This window comes from Bombina bombina, chromosome 2 (assembly GCF_027579735.1).
Source record: "Bombina bombina isolate aBomBom1 chromosome 2, aBomBom1.pri, whole genome shotgun sequence".
In the NCBI taxonomy this organism is placed as follows: Eukaryota; Metazoa; Chordata; class Amphibia; order Anura; family Bombinatoridae; genus Bombina; species Bombina bombina.
Genome location: NC_069500.1, coordinates 5,893,483 through 5,912,743, shown reverse-complemented (window position 1 = coordinate 5,912,743; position 19,261 = coordinate 5,893,483). Strand labels below are relative to the sequence as shown.

At 45.6% G+C, this 19,261-nt stretch overlaps 1 protein-coding gene across 1 annotated transcript in view; it reads left to right on the top strand.

Annotated features, from left to right (window-relative positions):
• The window catches only part of SPAG8 (sperm associated antigen 8), a 128,480-nt gene that overhangs the window by 89,513 nt on the left and 19,706 nt on the right, over positions 1–19,261 (top strand). The window contains exon 5 of the mRNA XM_053700957.1: positions 16,415–16,532. Coding sequence (XP_053556932.1) covers positions 16,415–16,532 — 118 coding nt within the window. The remainder of the gene's footprint in view (positions 1–16,414; positions 16,533–19,261) is intronic.

Here is a 19,261-nt window from a genome sequence, read left to right as displayed (position 1 = left end):
GCAGGCGTCTGGGTTATGGGACGAGCTGCAGGCATGTCTGTTGTGCGTTTAAGGACTATAAAGCTATATATGTCTATGCTGTGCGGAGCGATTTGCGTCTGTACTGTGTGCATTATCACAACACAGGGATTATTACCGTACAAATCACATTACTACAAGCTACTTCTGGTCAGACGCTCTCACCTCCCCTTCACTCTGAGGTTTACTTTCTATTAACTTCCTAGAAATATAACAATAAGCTTTTGTATGTGCAAGTGAGACGTAAACTGACGTGTGAGACGGGAGACACAGGGGGAGATGTGAGCAATAAATACCAGGAATGTGAGAGAAGGAAAACAGGCGCCACTGACAAATCAAAGTATAGGGAAATAAAGTAGGGTGAGAGACTAAGACTAATGGGGTAGTGAGAGAGAGAATAAAAGGTTAGTGGGTCAGTGAGAGAGAGAATAAAAGGCTAGTGGGGTAGTGAGAGACAGAATAAAAGGCTAGTGGGTTAGTGAGAGAGAGAATAAAAGGCTAGTGGGGTAGTGAGAGAGAGAATAAAAGGCTAGTGGGGTAGTGAGAGAGAGAATAAAAGGCTAGTGGGGTAGTGAGAGAGAATAAAAGGCTAGTGGGGTAGTGAGAGAGAGAATAAAAGGCCTAGTGGGGTAGTGAGAGAGAATAAAAGGCTAGTGGGGTAGTGAGAGAGAATAAAAGGTTAGTGGGGTAGTGAGAGAGAATAAAAGGCTAGTGGGGTAGTGAGAGAGAATAAAAGGCTAGTGGGGTAGTGAGAGAGAGAATAAAAGACTAGTGGGGTAGTGAGAGAGAATTAAAGACTAGTGGGGTAGTGAGAGAGAGAGAGAATAAAAGACTAGTGGGGTAGTGAGAGAGAGAATAAAAGACTAGTGGGGTAGTGAGAGAGAGAATAAAAGGATAGTGGGGTAGTGAGAGAGAGAATAAAAGACTAGTGGGGTGGTGAGAGAGAGAATAAAAGGCTAGTGGGGTAGTGAGAGAGAGAATAAAAGGATAGTGGGGTAGTGAGAGAGAGAATAAAAGGATAGGGGGGTAGTGAGAGATAGAATAAAAGGTTAGTGGGGTGGTGAGAGAGAGAATAAAAGGCTAGTGGGGTAGTGAGAGAGAGAGAATAAAAGGCTAGTGGGGTAGTGAGAGAGAGTAAAAGGCTAGTGGGGTAGTGAGAGAATAAAAGACTAGTGGGGTAGTGAGAGAGAGAATAAAAGGTTAGTGGGGTAGTGAGAGAGAATAAAAGGATAGGGGGGTAGTGAGAGAGAGAATAAAAGGTTAGTGGGGTGGTGAGAGAGAGAATAAAAGACTAGTGGGGTGGTGAGAGAGAGAATAAAAGGATAGTGGGGTGGTGAGAGAGAGAATAAAAGGCTAGTGGGGTAGTGAGAGAGAGAATAAAAGGCTAGTGGGGTAGTGAGAGAGAATAAAAGGCTAGTGGGGTGGTGAGAGAGAGAATAAAAGGCTAGTGGGGTAGTGAGAGAGAATAAAAGGCTAGTGGGGTAGTGAGAGAGAGAATAAAAGACTAGTGGGGTAGTTGAGAGAGAGAGAGAGAGAGAGAGAGTAAAAGGCTAGTGGGGTAGTGAGAGAATAAAAGACTAGTGGAGTAGTGAGAGAGAGAATAAAAGACTAGTGGGGTAGTGAGAGAGAGAGAGAGAGTAAAAGGCTAGTGGGGGAGAGAGAGAGAGAGTAAAAGGCTAGTGGGGTAGTGAGAGAATAAAAGACTAGTGGGGTAGTGAGAGAGAGAATAAAGGGTTAGTGGGGTAGTGAGAGAGAATAAAAGGCTAGTGGGGTGGTGAAAGAGAGAATAAAAGGCTAGTGGGGTAGTGAGAGAGAGAATAAAAGCCTAGTGGGGTAGTGAGAGAGAGAGTAAAAGGTTAGTGGGGTAATGAAAGAATAAAAGACTAGTGGGGTAGTGAGAGAGAGAATAAAATGTTAGTGGGGTAGTGAGAGAGAATAAAAGGCTAGTGGGGTGGTGAAAGAGAGAATAAAAGGCTAGTGGGGTAGTGAGAGAGAGAATAAAAGCCTAGTGGGGTAGTCAGAGAGAATAAAAGGCTAGTGGGGTAGTGAGAGAGTGAATAAAAGGCTAGTGGGGTAGTAAGAGAGAGAGAATAAAAGGTTAGTGGGGTAGTGAGAGAGAGAATAAAAGGATAGTGGAGTAGTGAGAGAGAGAATAAAAGGTTAGTGGGGTAGTGAGAGAGAGAATAAAAGACTAGTGGGGTAGTGAGAGAGAGAATAAAAGGTTAGTGGGGTAGTAAGAGAGAATAAAAGGCTAGTGGGGTAGTGAGAGAATAAAAGACTAGTGGGGTAGTGAGAGAGAGAATAAAAGGATAGTGGAGTAGTGAGAGAGAGAATAAAAGACTAGTGGGGTAGTGAGAGAGAGAGAGAGAGTAAAAGGCTAGTGGGGGAGAGAGAGAGAGAGAGAGTAAAAGGCTAGTGGGGTAGTGAGAGAATAAAAGGCTAGTGGGGTAGTGAGAGAGAGAATAAAAGGCTAGTGGGGTAGTGAGAGAGAGAATAAAAGACTAGTGGGGTAGTGAGAGAGAGAATAAAAGGTTAGTGGGGTAGTGAGAGAGAGAGAGAGAGAGAGAGAGAGAGAGAGAGAGTAAAAGGCTATTGGGGTAGTGAGAGAGAGAGAGAGAGAGTAAAAGACTAGTGGGGTAGTGAGAGAGAGAATAAAATGTTAGTGGGGTAGTGAGAGAGAATAAAAGGCTAGTGGGGTGGTGAAAGAGAGAATAAAAGGCTAGTGGGGTAGTGAGAGAGAGAATAAAAGCCTAGTGGGGTAGTGAGAGAGAGAATAAAAGGTTAGTGCGGTAGTGAGAGAATAAAAGGCTAGTGGGGTAGTGAGAGAGTGAATAAAAGGCTAGTGGGGTAGTAAGAGAGAGAGAATAAAAGGTTAGTGGGGTAGTAAGAGAGAGAGAATAAAAGGTTAGTGGGGTAGTGAGAGAGAGAATAAAAGGTTAGTGGGGTAGTGAGAGAGAGAATAAAAGGCTAGTGGGGTGGTGAGAGAGAGAATAAAAGGCTAGTGGGGTGGGGAGAGAGAGAATAAAAGGTTAGTGGGGTAGTGAGAGAGAGAATAAAAGGCTAGTGGGGTAGTGAGAGAGAGAGAATAAAAGGCTAGTGGGGTAGTGAGAGACAGAATAAAAGGCTAGTGGGGTAGTGAGAGAGAGAATAAAAGGCAAGTGGGGTAGTGAGAGAGAATAAAAGGCTTGTGGGGTAGTGAGAGAGAGAGAGAATAAAAGGCTAGTGGGGTAGTGAGAGAATAAAAGGCTAGTGGGGTAGTGAGAGAGAATAAAAGGCTAGTGGGGTAGTGAGAGAGAATAAAAGGCTAGTGGGGTAGTGAGAGAGAGAATAAAAGGCTAGTGGGGTAGTGAGAGAGAGAATAAAAGGCTAGTGGGGTAGTGAGAGAGAATAAAAGGCTACTGGGGTAGTGAAAGAGAATAAAAGGATAGTGGGGTAGTGAGAGAGAATTAAAGGCTAGTGGGGTAGTGAGAGAGAGAGAGAGAGAGAGAGAGAGAGAATAAAAGACTAGTGGGGTAGTGAGAGAGAGTAAAAGGCTAGTGGGGTAGTGAGAGACAGAATAAAAGGATAGTGGGGTAGTGAGAGAGAGAATAAAAGGATAGGGGGGTAGTGAGAGAGAGAATAAAAGGTTAGTGGGGTAGTGAGAGAGAGAATAAAAGGATAGGGGGGTAGTGAGAAAGAGAATAAAAGGTTAGTGGGGTAGTGAGAGAGAGAGAGTAAAAGGCCAGTGGGGTAGTGAGAGACAGAATAAAAGGATAGTGGGGTAGTGAGAGAGAGAATAAAAAGATAGGGGGGTAGTGAGAGAGAGAATAAAAGGCTAGTGGGGTAGTGAGAGAGAGAATAAAAGGCTAGTGGGGTAGTGAGAGAGAGAATAAAAGGCTAGTGGGGTAGTGAGAGAGAGAATAAAAGGCTACTGGGGTAGTGAGAGAGAGAATAAAAGGTTAGTGGGGTAGTGAGAGAGAGAATAAAAGGCTAGTGGGATAGTGAGAGAAAGAATAAAAGGCTAGTGGGATAGTGAGAGAGAGAATAAAAGGCTAGTGGGGTAGTGAGAGAGAGAATAAAAGGTTAGTGGGGTAGTGAGAGAGAGAATAAAAGGTTAGTGGGGTAGTGAGAGAGAGAATAAAAGGTTAGTGGGGTAGTGAGAGAGAGAATAAAAGGTTAGTGGGATAGTGAGAGAGAGAATAAAAGGTTAGTGGGGTAGTGAGAGAGAGAATAAAAGGCTAGTGGGATAGTGAGAGAGAGAATAAAAGGCTAGTGGGATAGTGAGAGAGAGAATAAAAGGCTAGTGGGATAGTGAGAGAGAGAATAAAAGGCTAGTGGGGTAGTGAGAGACAGAATAAAAGGCTAGTGGGGTAGTGAGAGAGAGAATAAAAGGTTAGTGGGGTAGTGAGAGAGAGAATAAAAGGTTAGTGGGGTAGTAAGAGAGAGAATAAAAGGCTAGTGGGGTGGTGAGAGAGAGAATAAAAGGCTAGTGGGGTGGTGAGAGAGAGAATAAAAGGCTAGTGGGATAGTGAGAGACAGAATAAAAGGCTAGTGGGGTAGTGAGAGAGAGAATAAAAGGTTAGTGGGGTAGTGAGAGAGAGAATAAAAGGTTAGTGGGGTAGTGAGAGAGAGAATAAAAGGTTAGTGGGGTAGTGAGAGAGAGAATAAAAGGCTAGTGGGGTGGTGAGAGAGAGAATAAAAGGCTAGTGGGGTGGGGAGAGAGAGAATAAAAGGTTAGTGGGGTAGTGAGAGAGAGAATAAAAGCTAGTGGGGTAGTGAGAGAGAGAGAATAAAAGGCTAGTGGGGTAGTGAGAGAGAGAATAAAAGGCTAGTGGGATAGTGAGAGACGGAATAAAAGGCTAGTGGGGTAGTGAGAGAGAGAATAAAAGGCTAGTGGGGTAGTGAGAGAGAATAAAAGGCTAGTGGGGTAGTGAGAGAGAATAAAAGGCTAGTGGGGTAGTGAGAGAGAATAAAAGGCTAGTGGGGTAGTGAGAGAGAGAGAATAAAAGACTAGTGGGGTAGTGAGAGAGAATTAAAGGCTAGTGGGGTAGTGAGAGAGAGAGAATTAAAGACTAGTGGGGTAGTGAGAGAGAGAGAGAGAGTAAAAGTCTAGTGGGGTAGTGAGAGACAGAATAAAAGGATAGTGGGGTAGTGAGAGAGAGAATAAAAGGATAAGGGGGTAGTGAGAGAGAGAATAAAAGGTTAGTGGGGTGGTGAGAGGGAGAATAAAAGGCTAGTGGGGTAGTGAGAGAGAGAATAAAAGGCTAGTGGAGTGGTGAGAGAGAATAAAAGGCTAGTGGGGTAGTTAGAGAGAGAATAAAAGGTTAGTGGGGTAGGGAGAGAGAGAATAAAAGGCTAGTGGGATAGTGAGAGAGAGAATAAAAGGCTAGTGGGATAGTGAGAGAGAGAATAAAAGGCTAGTGGGGTAGTGAGAGAGAGAATAAAAGGTTAGTGGGGTAGTGAGAGAGAGAATAAAAGGCTAGTGGGGTAGTGAGAGAGAGAATAAAAGGCTAGTTGGGTAGTGAGAGAGAATAAAAGGTTAGTGGGGTAGTGAGAGAGAGAATAAAAGGTTAGTGGGGTAGTGAGAGAGGGAATAAAAGGTTAGTGGGGTAGTGAGAGAGAGAATAAAAGGTTAGTGGGGTAGTGAGAGAGAGAATAAAAGGCTAGTGGGGTGGTGAGAGAGAGAATAAAAGGCTAGTGGGGTGGGGAGAGAGAGAATAAAAGGTTAGTGGGGTAGTGAGAGAGAGAATAAAAGGCTAGTGGGGTAGTGAGAGAGAGAGAATAAAAGGCTAGTGGGGTAGTGAGAGAGAGAATAAAAGGCTAGTGGGATAGTGAGAGACAGAATAAAAGGCTAGTGGGGTAGTGAGAGAGAGAATAAAAGGCTAGTGGGGTGGTGAGAGAGAGAGAATAAAAGGCTAGTGGGGTAGTGAGAGAGAATAAAAGGCTAGTGGGGTAGTGAGAGAGAATAAAAGGCTAGTGGGGTAGTGAGAGAGAGAATAAAAGGCTAGTGGGGTAGTGAGAGAGAATAAAAGGCTTGTGGGGTAGTGAGAGAGAGAGAGAGAGAGAGAGAGAATAAAAGGTTAGTGGGGTAGTGAGAGAATAAAAGGCTAGTGGGATAGTGAGAGACGGAATAAAAGGCTAGTGGGGTAGTGAGAGAGAATAAAAGGCTAGTGGGGTAGTGAGAGAGAATAAAAGGCTAGTGGGGTAGTGAGAGAGAGAATAAAAGGCTAGTGGGGTAGTGAGAGAGAATAAAAGGCTTGTGGGGTAGTGAGAGAGAGAGAGAATAAAAGGTTAGTGGGGTAGTGAGAGAGAGAATAAAAGGCTAGTGAGGTAGTGAGAGAGAATAAAAGGCTAGTGGGGTAGTGAGAGAGAATAAAAGGCTAGTGGGGTAGTGAGAGAGAATAAAAGGCTAGTGGGGTAGTGAGAGAGAATAAAAGGCTAGTGGGGTAGTGAGAGAGAATAAAAGGCTAGTGGGGTAGTGAGAGAGAATTAAATGCTAGTGGGGTAGTGAGAGAGAGAGAATAAAAGACTAGTGGGGTAGTGAGAGAGAGAGTAAAAGGCTAGTGGAGTAGTGAGAGACAGAATAAAAGGATAGTGGGGTAGTGAGAGAGAGAATAAAAGGATAGGGGGGGTAGTGAGAGAGAGAATAAAAGGTTAGTGGGGTGGTGAGAGAGAGAATAAAAGGCTAGTGGGGTAGTGAGAGAATAAAAGACTAGTGGGGTAGTGAGAGAGAGAATAAAATGTTAGTGGGGTAGTGAGAGAGAATAAAAGGCTAGTGGGGTGGTGAAAGAGAGAATAAAAGGCTAGTGGGGTAGTGAGAGAGAGAATAAAAGCCTAGTGGGGTAGTAAGAGAGAATAAAAGGCTAGTGGGGTAGTGAGAGAGAGAATAAAAGGCTAGTGGGGTGGGGAGAGAGAGAATAAAAGGTTAGTGGGGTAGTGAGAGAGAGAATAAAAGGCTAGTGGGGTGGTGAGAGAGAGAATAAAAGGCTAGTGGGGTGGGGAGAGAGAGAATAAAAGGTTAGTGGGGTAGTGAGAGAGAGAATAAAAGGCTAGTGGGGTAGTGAGAGAGAAAGAATAAAAGGCTAGTGGGGTAGTGAGAGAGAGAATAAAAGGCTAGTGGGATAGTGAGAGACAGAATAAAAGGCTAGTGGGGTAGTGAGAGAGAGAATAAAAGGCTAGTGGGGTGGTGAGAGAGAGAGAATAAAAGGCTAGTGGGGTAGTGAGAGAGAATAAAAGGCTAGTGGGGTAGTGAGAGAGAATAAAAGGCTTGTGGGGTAGTGAGAGAGAGAGAGAATAAAAGGTTAGTGGGGTAGTGAGAGAGAGAATAAAAGGCTAGTGGGGTAATGAGAGAGAGAATAAAAGGCTAGTGGGGTAGTGAGAGAGAATAAAAGGCTAGTGGGGTAATGAGAGAGAATAAAAGGCTAGTGGGGTAGTGAGAGAGAGAATAAAAGGCTAGTGGGGTAGTGAGAGAGAGAATAAAAGGCTAGTGGGGTAGTGAGAGAGAATAAAAGGCTAGTGGGGTAGTGAGAGAGAGAGAATAAAAGGCTAGTGGGGTAGTGAGAGAGAGAGAATAAAAGACTAATGGGGTAGTGAGAGAGAAAGAGTAAAAGGCTAGTGGGGTAGTGAGAGACAGAATAAAAGGATAGTGGGGTAGTGAGAGAGAGAATAAAAGGATAGGGGGGTAGTGAGAGAGAGAATAAAAGGTTAGTGGGGTAGTGAGAGAGAGAATAAAAGGATAGGGGGGTAGTGAGAGAGAGAATAAAAGGTTAGTGAGGTAGTGAGAGAGAGAGAGTAAAAGGCTAGTGGGGTAGTGAGAGACAGAATAAAAGGATAGTGGGGTAGTGAGAGAGAGAATAAAAGGATAGGGGGGTAGTGAGAGAGATAATAAAAGGATAGGGGTAGTGAGAGAGAGAATAAAAGGCTAGTGGGGTGGTGAGAGAGAATAAAAGGCTAGTGGGGTAGTGAGAGAGAGAATAAAAGGTTAGTGGGGTAGTGAGAGAGAGAATAAAAGGCTAGTGGGGTAGTGAGAGAGAATAAAAGGCTAGTGGGGTAGTGAGAGAGAGAATAAAAGGCTAGTGGCGTGGGGAGAGAGAGAATAAAAGGTTAGTGGGGTAGTGAGAGAGAATAAAAGGCTAGTGGGGTAGTGAGAGAGAGAATAAAAGGCTAGTGGGGTAGTGAGAGAGAGAATAAAAGGCTAGTGGGGTAGTGAGAGAGAGAATAAAAGGCTAGTGGGATAGTGAGAGAGAGAATAAAAGGCTAGTGGGGTAGTGAGAGAGAGAATAAAAGGTTAGTGGGGTAGTGAGAGAGAGAATAAAAGGCTAGTGGGATAGTGAGAGAGAGAATAAAAGGTTAGTGGGGTAGTGAGAGAGAGAATAAAAGGCTAGTGGGATAGTGAGAGAGAGAATAAAAGGCTAGTGGGATAGTGAGAGAGAGAATAAAAGGCTAGTGGGGTAGTGAGAGAGAGAATAAAAGGTTAGTGGGGTAGTGAGAGAGAGAATAAAAGGCTAGTGGGGTAGTGAGAGAGAGAATAAAAGGCTAGTTGGGTATTGAGAGAGAGAATAAAAGGTTAGTGGGGTAGTGAGAGAGAGAATAAAAGGCTAGTGCGGTAGTGAGAGAGAGAATAAAAGGCTAGTGGGGTAGTGAGAGAGAATAAAAGGCTAGTGGGGTAGTGAGAGAGAGAGTTTAAAAGACTAGTGGGGTAGTGAGAGAGAGAGAATAAAAGACTAGTGGGGTAGTGAGAGAGAAAGAGTAAAAGGCTAGTGGGGTAGTGAGAGACAGAATAAAAGGATAGTGGGGTAGTGAGAGAGAGAATAAAAGGATAGGGGGGTAGTGAGAGAGAGAATAAAAGGTTAGTGGGGTAGTGAGAGAGAGAATAAAAGGATAGGGGGGTAGTGAGAGAGAGAATAAAAGGTTAGTGGGGTAGTGAGAGAGAGAGAGTAAAAGGCTAGTGGGGTAGTGAGAGACAGAATAAAAGGATAGTGGGGTAGTGAGAGAGAGAATAAAAGGATAGGGGGGTAGTGAGAGAGAGAGAATAAAAGGATAGGGGGTAGTGAGAGAGAGAATAAAAGGCTAGTGGGGTGGTGAGAGAGAATAAAAGGCTAGTGGGGTAGTGAGAGAGAGAATAAAAGGTTAGTGGGGTAGTGAGAGAGAGAATAAAAGGCTAGTGGGATAGTGAGAGAGAGAATAAAAGGCTAGTGGGGTAGTGAGAGAGAGAATAAAAGGTTAGTGGGGTAGTGAGAGAGAGAATAAAAGGCTAGTGGGATAGTGAGAGAGAGAATAAAAGGCTAGTGGGGTAGTGAGAGAGAGAATAAAAGGTTAGTGGGGTAGTGAGAGAGAGAATAAAAGGCTAGTGGGGTAGTGAGAGAGAGAATAAAAGGCTAGTTGGGTAGTGAGAGAGAATAAAAGGTTAGTGGGGTAGTGAGAGAGAGAATAAAAGGTTAGTGGGGTAGTGAGAGAGAGAATAAAAGGTTAGTGGGGTAGTGAGAGAGAGAATAAAAGGTTAGTGGGGTAGTGAGAGAGAGAATAAAAGGCTAGTGGGATAGTGAGAGAGAGAATAAAAGGCTAGTGGGATAGTGAGAGAGAGAATAAAAGGCTAGTGGGATAGTGAGAGAGAGAATAAAAGGCTAGTGGGGTAGTGAGAGAGAGAATAAAAGGCTAGTGGGATAGTGAGAGAGAGAATAAAAGGCTAGTGGGATAGTGAGAGACAGAATAAAAGGCTAGTGGGGTGGTGAGAGAGAGAATAAAAAGCTAGTGGGGTGGTGAGAGAGAGAATAAAAGGTTAGTGGGGTGGTGAGAGAGAAAATAAAAGGCTAGTGGGGTGGTGAGAGAGACAATAAAAGGTTAGTGGGGTGGTGAGAGAGAGAATAAAAGGCTAGTGGGATAGTGAGAGACAGAATAAAAGGCTAGTGGGGTAGTGAGAGAGAGAATAAAAGGCTAGTGGGGTAGTGAGAGAGAGAATAAAAGGTTAGTGGGGTAGTGAGAGAGAGAATAAAAGGTTAGTGGGGTAGTGAGAGAGAGAATAAAAGGCTAGTGGGGTGGTGAGAGAGAGAATAAAAGGCTAGTGGGGTGGTGAGAGAGAGAACAAAAAGGCTAGTGGGATAGTGAGAGACAGAATAAAAGGCTAGTGGGGTAGTGAGAGAGAGAATAAAAGGTTAGTGGGGTAGTGAGAGAGAGAATAAAAGGTTAGTGGGGTAGTGAGAGAGAGAATAAAAGGTTAGTGGGGTAGTGAGAGAGAGAATAAAAGGCTAGTGGGGTGGTGAGAGAGAGAATAAAAGGCTAGTGGGGTGGGGAGAGAGAGAATAAAAGGTTAGTGGGGTGGTGAGAGAGAGAATAAAAGGCTAGTGGGGTAGTGAGAGAGAGAGAATAAAAGGCTAGTGGGGTAGTGAGAGAGAGAATAAAAGGCTAGTGGGATAGTGAGAGACAGAATAAAAGGCTAGTGGGGTAGTGAGAGACAGAATAAAAGGCTAGTGGGGTAGTGAGAGAGAGAATAAAAGGCTAGTGGGGTAGTGAGAGAGAGAATAAAAGGCTAGTGGGGTAGTGAGAGAGAATAAAAGGCTAGTGGGGTAGTGAGAGAGAATAAAAGGCTAGTGGGGTAGTGAGAGAGAATAAAAGGCTAGTGGGGTAGTGAGAGAGAGAATAAAAGGCTAGTGGGGTAGTGAGAGAGAATAAAAGGCTAGTGGGGTAGTGAGAGAGAATAAAAGGCTAGTGGGGTAGTGAGAGAGAGAATAAAAGGCTAGTGGGGCAGTGAGAGAGAATAAAAGGCTTGTGGGGTAGTGAGAGAGAGAGAGAATAAAAGGTTAGTGGGGTAGTGAGAGAGAGAATAAAAGGCTAGTGGGGTAGTGAGAGAGAGAATAAAAGGCTAGTGGGGTAGTGAGAGAGAATAAAAGGCTAGTGGGGTAGTGAGAGAGAATAAAAGGCTAGTGGGGTAGTGAGAGAGAATAAAAGGCTAGTGGGGTAGTGAGAGAGAGAATAAAAGGCTAGTGGGGTAGTGAGAGAGAGAATAAAAGGCTAGTGGGGTAGTGAGAGAGAATAAAAGGCTAGTGGGGTAGTGAGAGAGAATAAAAGGCTAGTGGGGTAGTGAGAGAGAGAGAATAAAAGACTAGTGGGGTAGTGAGAGAGAATTAAAGGCTAGTGGGGTAGTGAGAGAGAGAGAATAAAAGACTAGTGGGGTAGTGAGAGAGAGAGAGTAAAAGGCTAGTGGGGTAGTGAGAGACAGAATAAAAGGATAGTGGGGTACTGAGAGAGAGAATAAAAGGATAGGGGGGTAGTGAGAGAGAGAATAAAAGGTTAGTGGGGTAGTGAGAGAGAGAATAAAAGGATAGAGGGGTAGTGAGAGAGAGAATAAAAGGTTAGTGGGGTAGTGAGAGAGAGAATAAAAGGATAGGGGGTAGTGAGAGACAGAATAAAAGGATAGGGGGGTGGTGAGAGAGAGAACAAAAAGGCTAGTGGGATAGTGAGAGACAGAATAAAAGGCTAGTGGGGTAGTGAGAGAGAGAATAAAAGGTTAGTGGGGTAGTGAGAGAGAGAATAAAAGGTTAGTGGGGTAGTGAGAGAGAGAATAAAAGGTTAGTGGGGTAGTGAGAGAGAGAATAAAAGGCTAGTGGGGTGGTGAGAGAGAGAATAAAAGGCTAGTGGGGTGGGGAGAGAGAGAATAAAAGGTTAGTGGGGTGGTGAGAGAGAGAATAAAAGGCTAGTGGGGTAGTGAGAGAGAGAGAATAAAAGGCTAGTGGGGTAGTGAGAGAGAGAATAAAAGGCTAGTGGGATAGTGAGAGACAGAATAAAAGGCTAGTGGGGTAGTGAGAGACAGAATAAAAGGCTAGTGGGGTAGTGAGAGAGAGAATAAAAGGCTAGTGGGGTAGTGAGAGAGAGAATAAAAGGCTAGTGGGGTAGTGAGAGAGAATAAAAGGCTAGTGGGGTAGTGAGAGAGAATAAAAGGCTAGTGGGGTAGTGAGAGAGAATAAAAGGCTAGTGGGGTAGTGAGAGAGAGAATAAAAGGCTAGTGGGGTAGTGAGAGAGAATAAAAGGCTAGTGGGGTAGTGAGAGAGAATAAAAGGCTAGTGGGGTAGTGAGAGAGAGAATAAAAGGCTAGTGGGGCAGTGAGAGAGAATAAAAGGCTTGTGGGGTAGTGAGAGAGAGAGAGAATAAAAGGTTAGTGGGGTAGTGAGAGAGAGAATAAAAGGCTAGTGGGGTAGTGAGAGAGAGAATAAAAGGCTAGTGGGGTAGTGAGAGAGAATAAAAGGCTAGTGGGGTAGTGAGAGAGAATAAAAGGCTAGTGGGGTAGTGAGAGAGAATAAAAGGCTAGTGGGGTAGTGAGAGAGAGAATAAAAGGCTAGTGGGGTAGTGAGAGAGAGAATAAAAGGCTAGTGGGGTAGTGAGAGAGAATAAAAGGCTAGTGGGGTAGTGAGAGAGAATAAAAGGCTAGTGGGGTAGTGAGAGAGAGAGAATAAAAGACTAGTGGGGTAGTGAGAGAGAATTAAAGGCTAGTGGGGTAGTGAGAGAGAGAGAGAATAAAAGACTAGTGGGGTAGTGAGAGAGAGAGAGTAAAAGGCTAGTGGGGTAGTGAGAGACAGAATAAAAGGATAGTGGGGTACTGAGAGAGAGAATAAAAGGATAGGGGGGTAGTGAGAGAGAGAATAAAAGGTTAGTGGGGTAGTGAGAGAGAGAATAAAAGGATAGAGGGGTAGTGAGAGAGAGAATAAAAGGTTAGTGGGGTAGTGAGAGAGAGAGAGAGAGAGAGTAAAAGGCTAGTGGGGTAGTGAGAGACAGAATAAAAGGATAGTGGGGTAGTGAGAGAGAGAATAAAAGGATAGGGGGTAGTGAGAGAGAGAATAAAAGGATAGGGGGTAGTGAGAGAGAGAATAAAAGGCTAGTGGGGTGGTGAGAGAGAATTAAAGGCTAGTGGGGTAGTGAGAGAGAGAATAAAAGGTTAGTGGGGTAGTGAGAGAGAGAATAAAAGGCTAGTGGGATAGTGAGAGAGAGAATAAAAGGCTAGTGGGGTAGTGAGAGAGAGAATAAAAGGTTAGTGGGGTAGTGAGAGAGAGAATAAAAGGCTAGTGGGATAGTGAGAGAGAGAATAAAAGGCTAGTGGGGTAGTGAGAGAGAGAATAAAAGGTTAGTGGGGTAGTGAGAGAGAGAATAAAAGGCTAGTGGGGTAGTGAGAGAGAGAATAAAAGGCTAGTTGGGTAGTGAGAGAGAGAATAAAAGGTTAGTGGGGTAGTGAGAGAGAGAATAAAAGGTTAGTGGGGTAGTGAGAGAGAGAATAAAAGGTTAGTGGGGTAGTGAGAGAGAGAATAAAAGGCTAGTGGGATAGTGAGAGAGAGAATAAAAGGCTAGTGGGATAGTGAGAGAGAGAATAAAAGGCTAGTGGGGTAGTGAGAGAGAGAATAAAAGGCTAGTGGGATAGTGAGAGAGAGAATAAAAGGCTAGTGGGATAGTGAGAGACAGAATAAAAGGCTAGTGGGGTGGTGAGAGAGAGAATAAAAAGCTAGTGGGGTGGTGAGAGAGAGAATAAAAGGTTAGTGGGGTGGTGAGAGAGAAAATAAAAGGCTAGTGGGGTGGTGAGAGAGAGAATAAAAGGTTAGTGGGGTGGTGAGAGAGAGAATAAAAGGCTAGTGGGATAGTGAGAGACAGAATAAAAGGCTAGTGGGGTAGTGAGAGAGAGAATAAAAGGCTAGTGGGGTAGTGAGAGAGAGAATAAAAGGTTAGTGGGGTAGTGAGAGAGAGAATAAAAGGCTAGTGGGGTGGTGAGAGAGAGAATAAAAGGCTAGTGGGGTGGTGAGAGAGAGAATAAAAGGCTAGTGGGATAGTGAGAGACAGAATAAAAGGCTAGCGGGGTAGTGAGAGAGAGAATAAAAGGTTAGTGGGGTAGTGAGAGAGATAATAAAAGGTTAGTGGGGTAGTGAGAGAGAGAATAAAAGGTTAGTGGGGTAGTGAGAGAGAGAATAAAAGGCTAGTGGGGTGGTGAGAGAGAGAATAAAAGGCTAGTGGCGTGGGGAGAGAGAGAATAAAAGGTTAGTGGGGTGGTGAGAGAGAGAATAAAAGGCTAGTGGGGTAGTGAGAGAGAGAGAATAAAAGGCTAGTGGGGTAGTGAGAGAGAGAATAAAAGGCTAGTGGGATAGTGAGAGACAGAATAAAAGGCTAGTGGGGTAGTGAGAGACAGAATAAAAGGCTAGTGGGGTGGTGAGAGAGAGAATAAAAGGTTAGTGGGGTAGTGAGAGAGAATAAAAGGCTAGTGGGGTAGTGAGAGAGAATAAAAGGCTAGTGGGGTAGTGAGAGAGAATAAAAGGCTTGTGGGGTAGTGAGAGAGAGAGAGAATAAAAGGTTAGTGGGGTAGTGAGAGAGAGAATAAAAGGCTAGTGGGGTAGTGAGAGAGAGAATAAAAGGCTAGTGGGGTAGTGAGAGAGAATAAAAGGCTAGTGGGGTAGTGAGAGAGAATAAAAGGCTAGTGGGGTAGTGAGAGAGAGAATTAAAGGCTAGTGGGGTAGTGAGAGAGAGAATAAAAGGCTAGTGGGGTAGTGAGAGAGAATAAAAGGCTAGTGGGGTAGTGAGAGAGAGAATAAAAGGCTAGTGGGGTAGTGAGAGAGAGAATAAAAGGTTAGTCGGGTAGTGAGAGAGAGAATAAAAGGATAGTGGGGTAGTGAGAGAGAGAATAAAAGGCTAGTGGGGTAGTGAGAGAGAATAAAAGGGTCTTGGGGTTGTGAGAAAGAGAGAATAAAAGGCTCTTGGGGTAGTGAGAGAGAGAGAATAAAAGGCTAGTGGGGTAGTGAGAGAGAGAATAAAAGGCTAGTGGGGTAGAGAAGAGAGAGAGAGAATAAAAGGCTCTTGGGGTAGTGAGAGAGAGAGAATAAAAGGCTCTTGGGGTAGTGAGAGAGAGAATAAAAGGCTCTTGGGGTAGTGAGAGAGAGCGAATAAAAGGCTAGTGGGGTAGTGAGAGAGATAATAAAAGGCTATTGGGGTAGTGAGAGAGAGAGAGAATAAAAGGCTCTTAGGGTAGTGAGAGAGAGAGAATAAAAGGCTAGTGGGGTAGTGAGAGAGAGAATAAAAGGCTAGTGGGGTAGTGAGAGAGAGAATAAAAGGCTAGTGGGGTAGTGAGAGAGAGAGTAAAAGACTAGTGGGGTAGTGAGAGAGAGAATAAAAGGCTAGTGGGGTAGTGAGAGGGAGAATAAAAGGCTAGTGGGGTAGTGAGAGAGAGAATAAAAGGCTAGTGGGGTAGTGAGAGAGAGAGTAAAAGGCTAGTGGGGTAGTGAGAGAGAGAATAAAAGGTTAGTTGGGTAGTGAGAGAGAGAATAAAAGGTTAGTGGGGTAGTGAGAGAGAGAGTAAAAGGCTAGTGGGGTAGTGAGAGAGAATAAAAGGCTAGTGGGGTGGTGAGAGAGAGAATAAAAGGTTAGTGGGGTAGTGAGAGAGAGAATAAAAGGCTAGTGGGTAGTGAGAGAGAATAAAAGGCTAGTGGGGTAGTGAGAGAATAAAAGGCTAGTGGGGTAGTGAGAGAGAGAATAAAAGGCTAGTGGGGTAGTGAGAGAGAGAGTAAAAGGCTAGTGGGGTAGTGAGAGAGAGAATAAAAGGTTAGTTGGGTAGTGAGAGAGAGAATAAAAGGCTAGTGGGGTAGTGAGAGAGAATAAAAGACTAGTGGGGTAGTGAGAGAGAGAATAAAAGGCTAGTGGGATAGTGAGAGAGAGAATAAAAGGCTAGTGGGGGTAGTGAGAGAGAGAATAAAAGGCTAGTGGGGTAGTGAGATAGAGAATAAAAGGTTAGTAGGGGTAGTGAGATAGAGAATAAAAGGTTAGTAGGGGTAGTGAGATAGAGAATAAAAGGTTAGTGGGGTAGTTAGAGAGGGAGAATAAAAGACTAGTGGGGTAGTGAGAGAGAGAATAAAAGGATAGTGGGGTAGTGAGCGAGAATAAAAGGTTAGTGGGGTTGTGCGAGTATAAAAAGCTAGTGGGTTAGTGAGAGAATAAAAGGTTAGTGGGGTAGTGAGAGAGAGAATAAAAGGCTAGTGGGGTTGTGAGAGAGAGAGAATAAAACGCTAGTGGGGTAGTGAGAGAGATAATAAAAGGGTAGTGAGAGAAAGAATAAAAGGTTAGTGGGGTAGTGAGTGTGAGTGAATAAAAGACTAGTGGGGTAGTGAGAGAGAGAATAAAAGGTTAGTGGGGTACTGAGATAGAGAATTAAAGGCTAGTGGGGTAGTGAGAGAGAGAGAATAAAAGGCTAGTGTGGTAGTGAGAGAGAGAGAGAGAATAAAAGGCTAGTGGGGTAGTGAGAGAGAGAATAAAAGGCTAGTGGGGTAGTGAGAGTAAAAAAGGCTAGTGGGTAGAGACGCATAACAACCTACTGCACACCTGGCACATATATTTTACACACACACATCACTCTCATTACTGTGGCCCCCTGTAACAGTGCCAGTATATTTTCTCTCCCCAGCACGGAACTGTTAGAGGAGAGGGGCTCCCAGCCGAACAAGCTTAATTTGACTGAATCCACAACACACAGAGACTATAGTGTAGAGGGCTTCATACCAAGGATTCCTCAACCAAGCAAGGTAGGTCACCGCGTGAAGGTGCCTGTATTGTCAGCTACACCCCCATTAGGTTTATATAGAAGTCTCTGCATTGCCCTTATTCGTAATACAATCTGTGCTGATCCGCATATTCCATCATTATATTTGTTCTTTAAAGAAGGTCAACGCCCTCCCCAGGTGAAATGTGCACTTGTCCACCTGCTCTACAGTGAGCTGCTCCTTGTAGGATCCAACGCCCTCCCCAAGTGAAACCTGCACTTGTCCACCAATCCCCTGGTATACCGTGAGCTGCTCCTTGTAGGATCCACAGCCTTCCCCAGGTGAAATGTGCACTTGTCCACCAATCCCCTGGTCTACAGTGAGCTGCTCCTTGAAGGATCCAACGCCCTCCCCAAGTGAAACCTGCACTTGTCCACCAATCCCCTGGTATACCGTGAGCTGCTCCTTGTAGGATCCACAGCCTTCCCCAGGTGAAATGTGCACTTGTCCACCAATCCCCTGGTCTACAGTGAGCTGCTCCTTGTGAGATCCACAACCCTCCCCAGGTGAAACGTGCACTTGTCCACCAATCCCCTGGTCTACAGTGAGCTGCTCCTTGTAGGATTCACAGCTCTCCCCAGGTGAAACGTGCACTTGTCCACCAATCCCCTGGTCTACAGTGAGCTGCTCCTTGTGGAATGCACAGCCCTCCCCAAGTGAAACGTGCACTTGTCCACCATTTCCCTGGTCTACAGTGAGCTGCTCCTTGTAGGATCCACAGCCCTCCCCAGGTGAAACGTGCACTTTTCCACAAATCCCCTGGTCTACAGTGAGCTGCTCCTTGTAGGATCCACAGCCCTCCCAGGTGAATGTGCACTTGTCCACTAATCCCCTGGTCTACAGTGAGCTGCTCCTTGTAGGATCCAACGCCCTCCCCAAGTGAAACCTGCATTTGTCCACCAATCCCCTGGTATACAGTGAGCTGCTCCTTGTAGGATCCACAGCCTTCCCCAGGTGAAATGTGCACTTCTCCACCAATCCCCTGGTCTACAGTGAGCTGCTCCTTGTAGGATCCACAGCCTTCCCCAGGTGAAATGTGCACTTGTCCACCAATCCCCTGGTCTACTGTGAGCTGCTCCTTGTAGGATCCACAGCCTTCCCCAGGTGAAATGTGCACTTGTCCACCAATCCCCTGGTCTACTTTGAGCTGCTCCTTGTAGGATCCATAGCCCTCCCCAGGTGAAACGTGCACTTGTCCACCAATCCCTTGCTCTACAGTGAGCTGCTCCTTGTAGGATCCACAGCCCTCCCCAGGTGATACGTGCACTTGTCCACAAATCCCCTGGTCTACAGTGAGCTGCCCCTTGTAGGATCCACAGTCCTCCCAGGTGAATGCGCACTTGTCCACTAATCCCCTGGTCTACAGTGAGCTGCTCCTTGTAGGATCCAACGCCCTCCCCAAGTGAAACCTGCACTTGTCCACCAATCCCCTGGTCTACAGTGAGCTGCTACTTGTGAGATCCACAGCCCTCCACAACTGAAACGTGCACTTGTCCACCAATCCCCTGGTCTACAGTGAGCTGCTCCTTGTAGGATTCACAGCCCTCCCCAGGTGAAACGTGCACTTGTCCACCAATCCCATGGTCTGCAGTGAGCTGCTCCTTGTGGATCAGAAGCCCTCCTCAGGTGAAACGTGCACTTGTCCACCAATCTCCTGTTCTACAGTGAGCTGCTCCTTGTTGGATCCACAGCTCTCCCCAGGTGAAACGTGCATTTGTCCACCAATCCCCTGGTCTACAGTGAGCTGCTCCTTGTAGGATCCACAGCCCTCCCCAAGTGAAACTTGCACTTGTCCACCAATCCCATGGTCTGCAGTGAGCTGCTCCTTGTGGATCAAAAGCCCTCCCCAAGTGAAACGTGCACTTGTCCACCAATCCCCTGGTCTACAGTGAGCTGCCCCTTGTGGGATCCACAGCCCTCCCCAGGTGAAACGTGCACTTGTCCACCAACCCCCTGGTCTACAGTGAGCTGCTCCTTGTGAGATCCACAGCTGAAACGTGCACTTGTCCACCAATCCCCTGGTCTACAGTGAGCTGCTCCTTGTGGATCAGAAGCCCTCCTCAGGTGAAACGTACACTTGTCCACCAATCCCCTGGTCTACAGTGAGCTGCTCCTTGTAGGATCCACAGCCCTCCCCAGGTGAAACGTGCACTTGTCCACCAATCCCATGGTCTGCAGTGAGCTGCTCCTTGTGGATCAGAAGCCCTCCTCAGGTGAAACATGCACTTGTCCACCAATCCCCTGGTCTACAGTGAGCTGCTCCTTGTAGGATCCACAGCTCTCCCCAGGTGAAACGTGCACTTGTCCACCAATCCCCTGGTCTACAGTGAGCTGCTCCTTGTAGGATACACAGCTCTCCCCAGGTGAAACGTGCACTTGTCCACCAATCCCCTGGTCTACAGTGAGCTGCTCCTTGTAGGATCCACAGCTCTCCCCAGGTGAAACGTGCACTTGTCCACCAATCCCCTGGTCTACAGTGAGCTGCTCCTTGTAGGATCCCCAGCTCTCCCCAGGTGAAACGTGCACTTGTCCACCAATCCACTGGTCTACAGTGAGCTGCTCCTTGTAGGATCTACAGCTCTCCCCAGGTGAAACGTGCACTTGTCCACCAATCCCCTGGTCTACCGTGAGCTGCTCCTTGTAGGATCCACAGCCCTCCCCAGGTGAAATGTGCACTTGTCCACCAATAGATAGATAATCCCTTTATTACC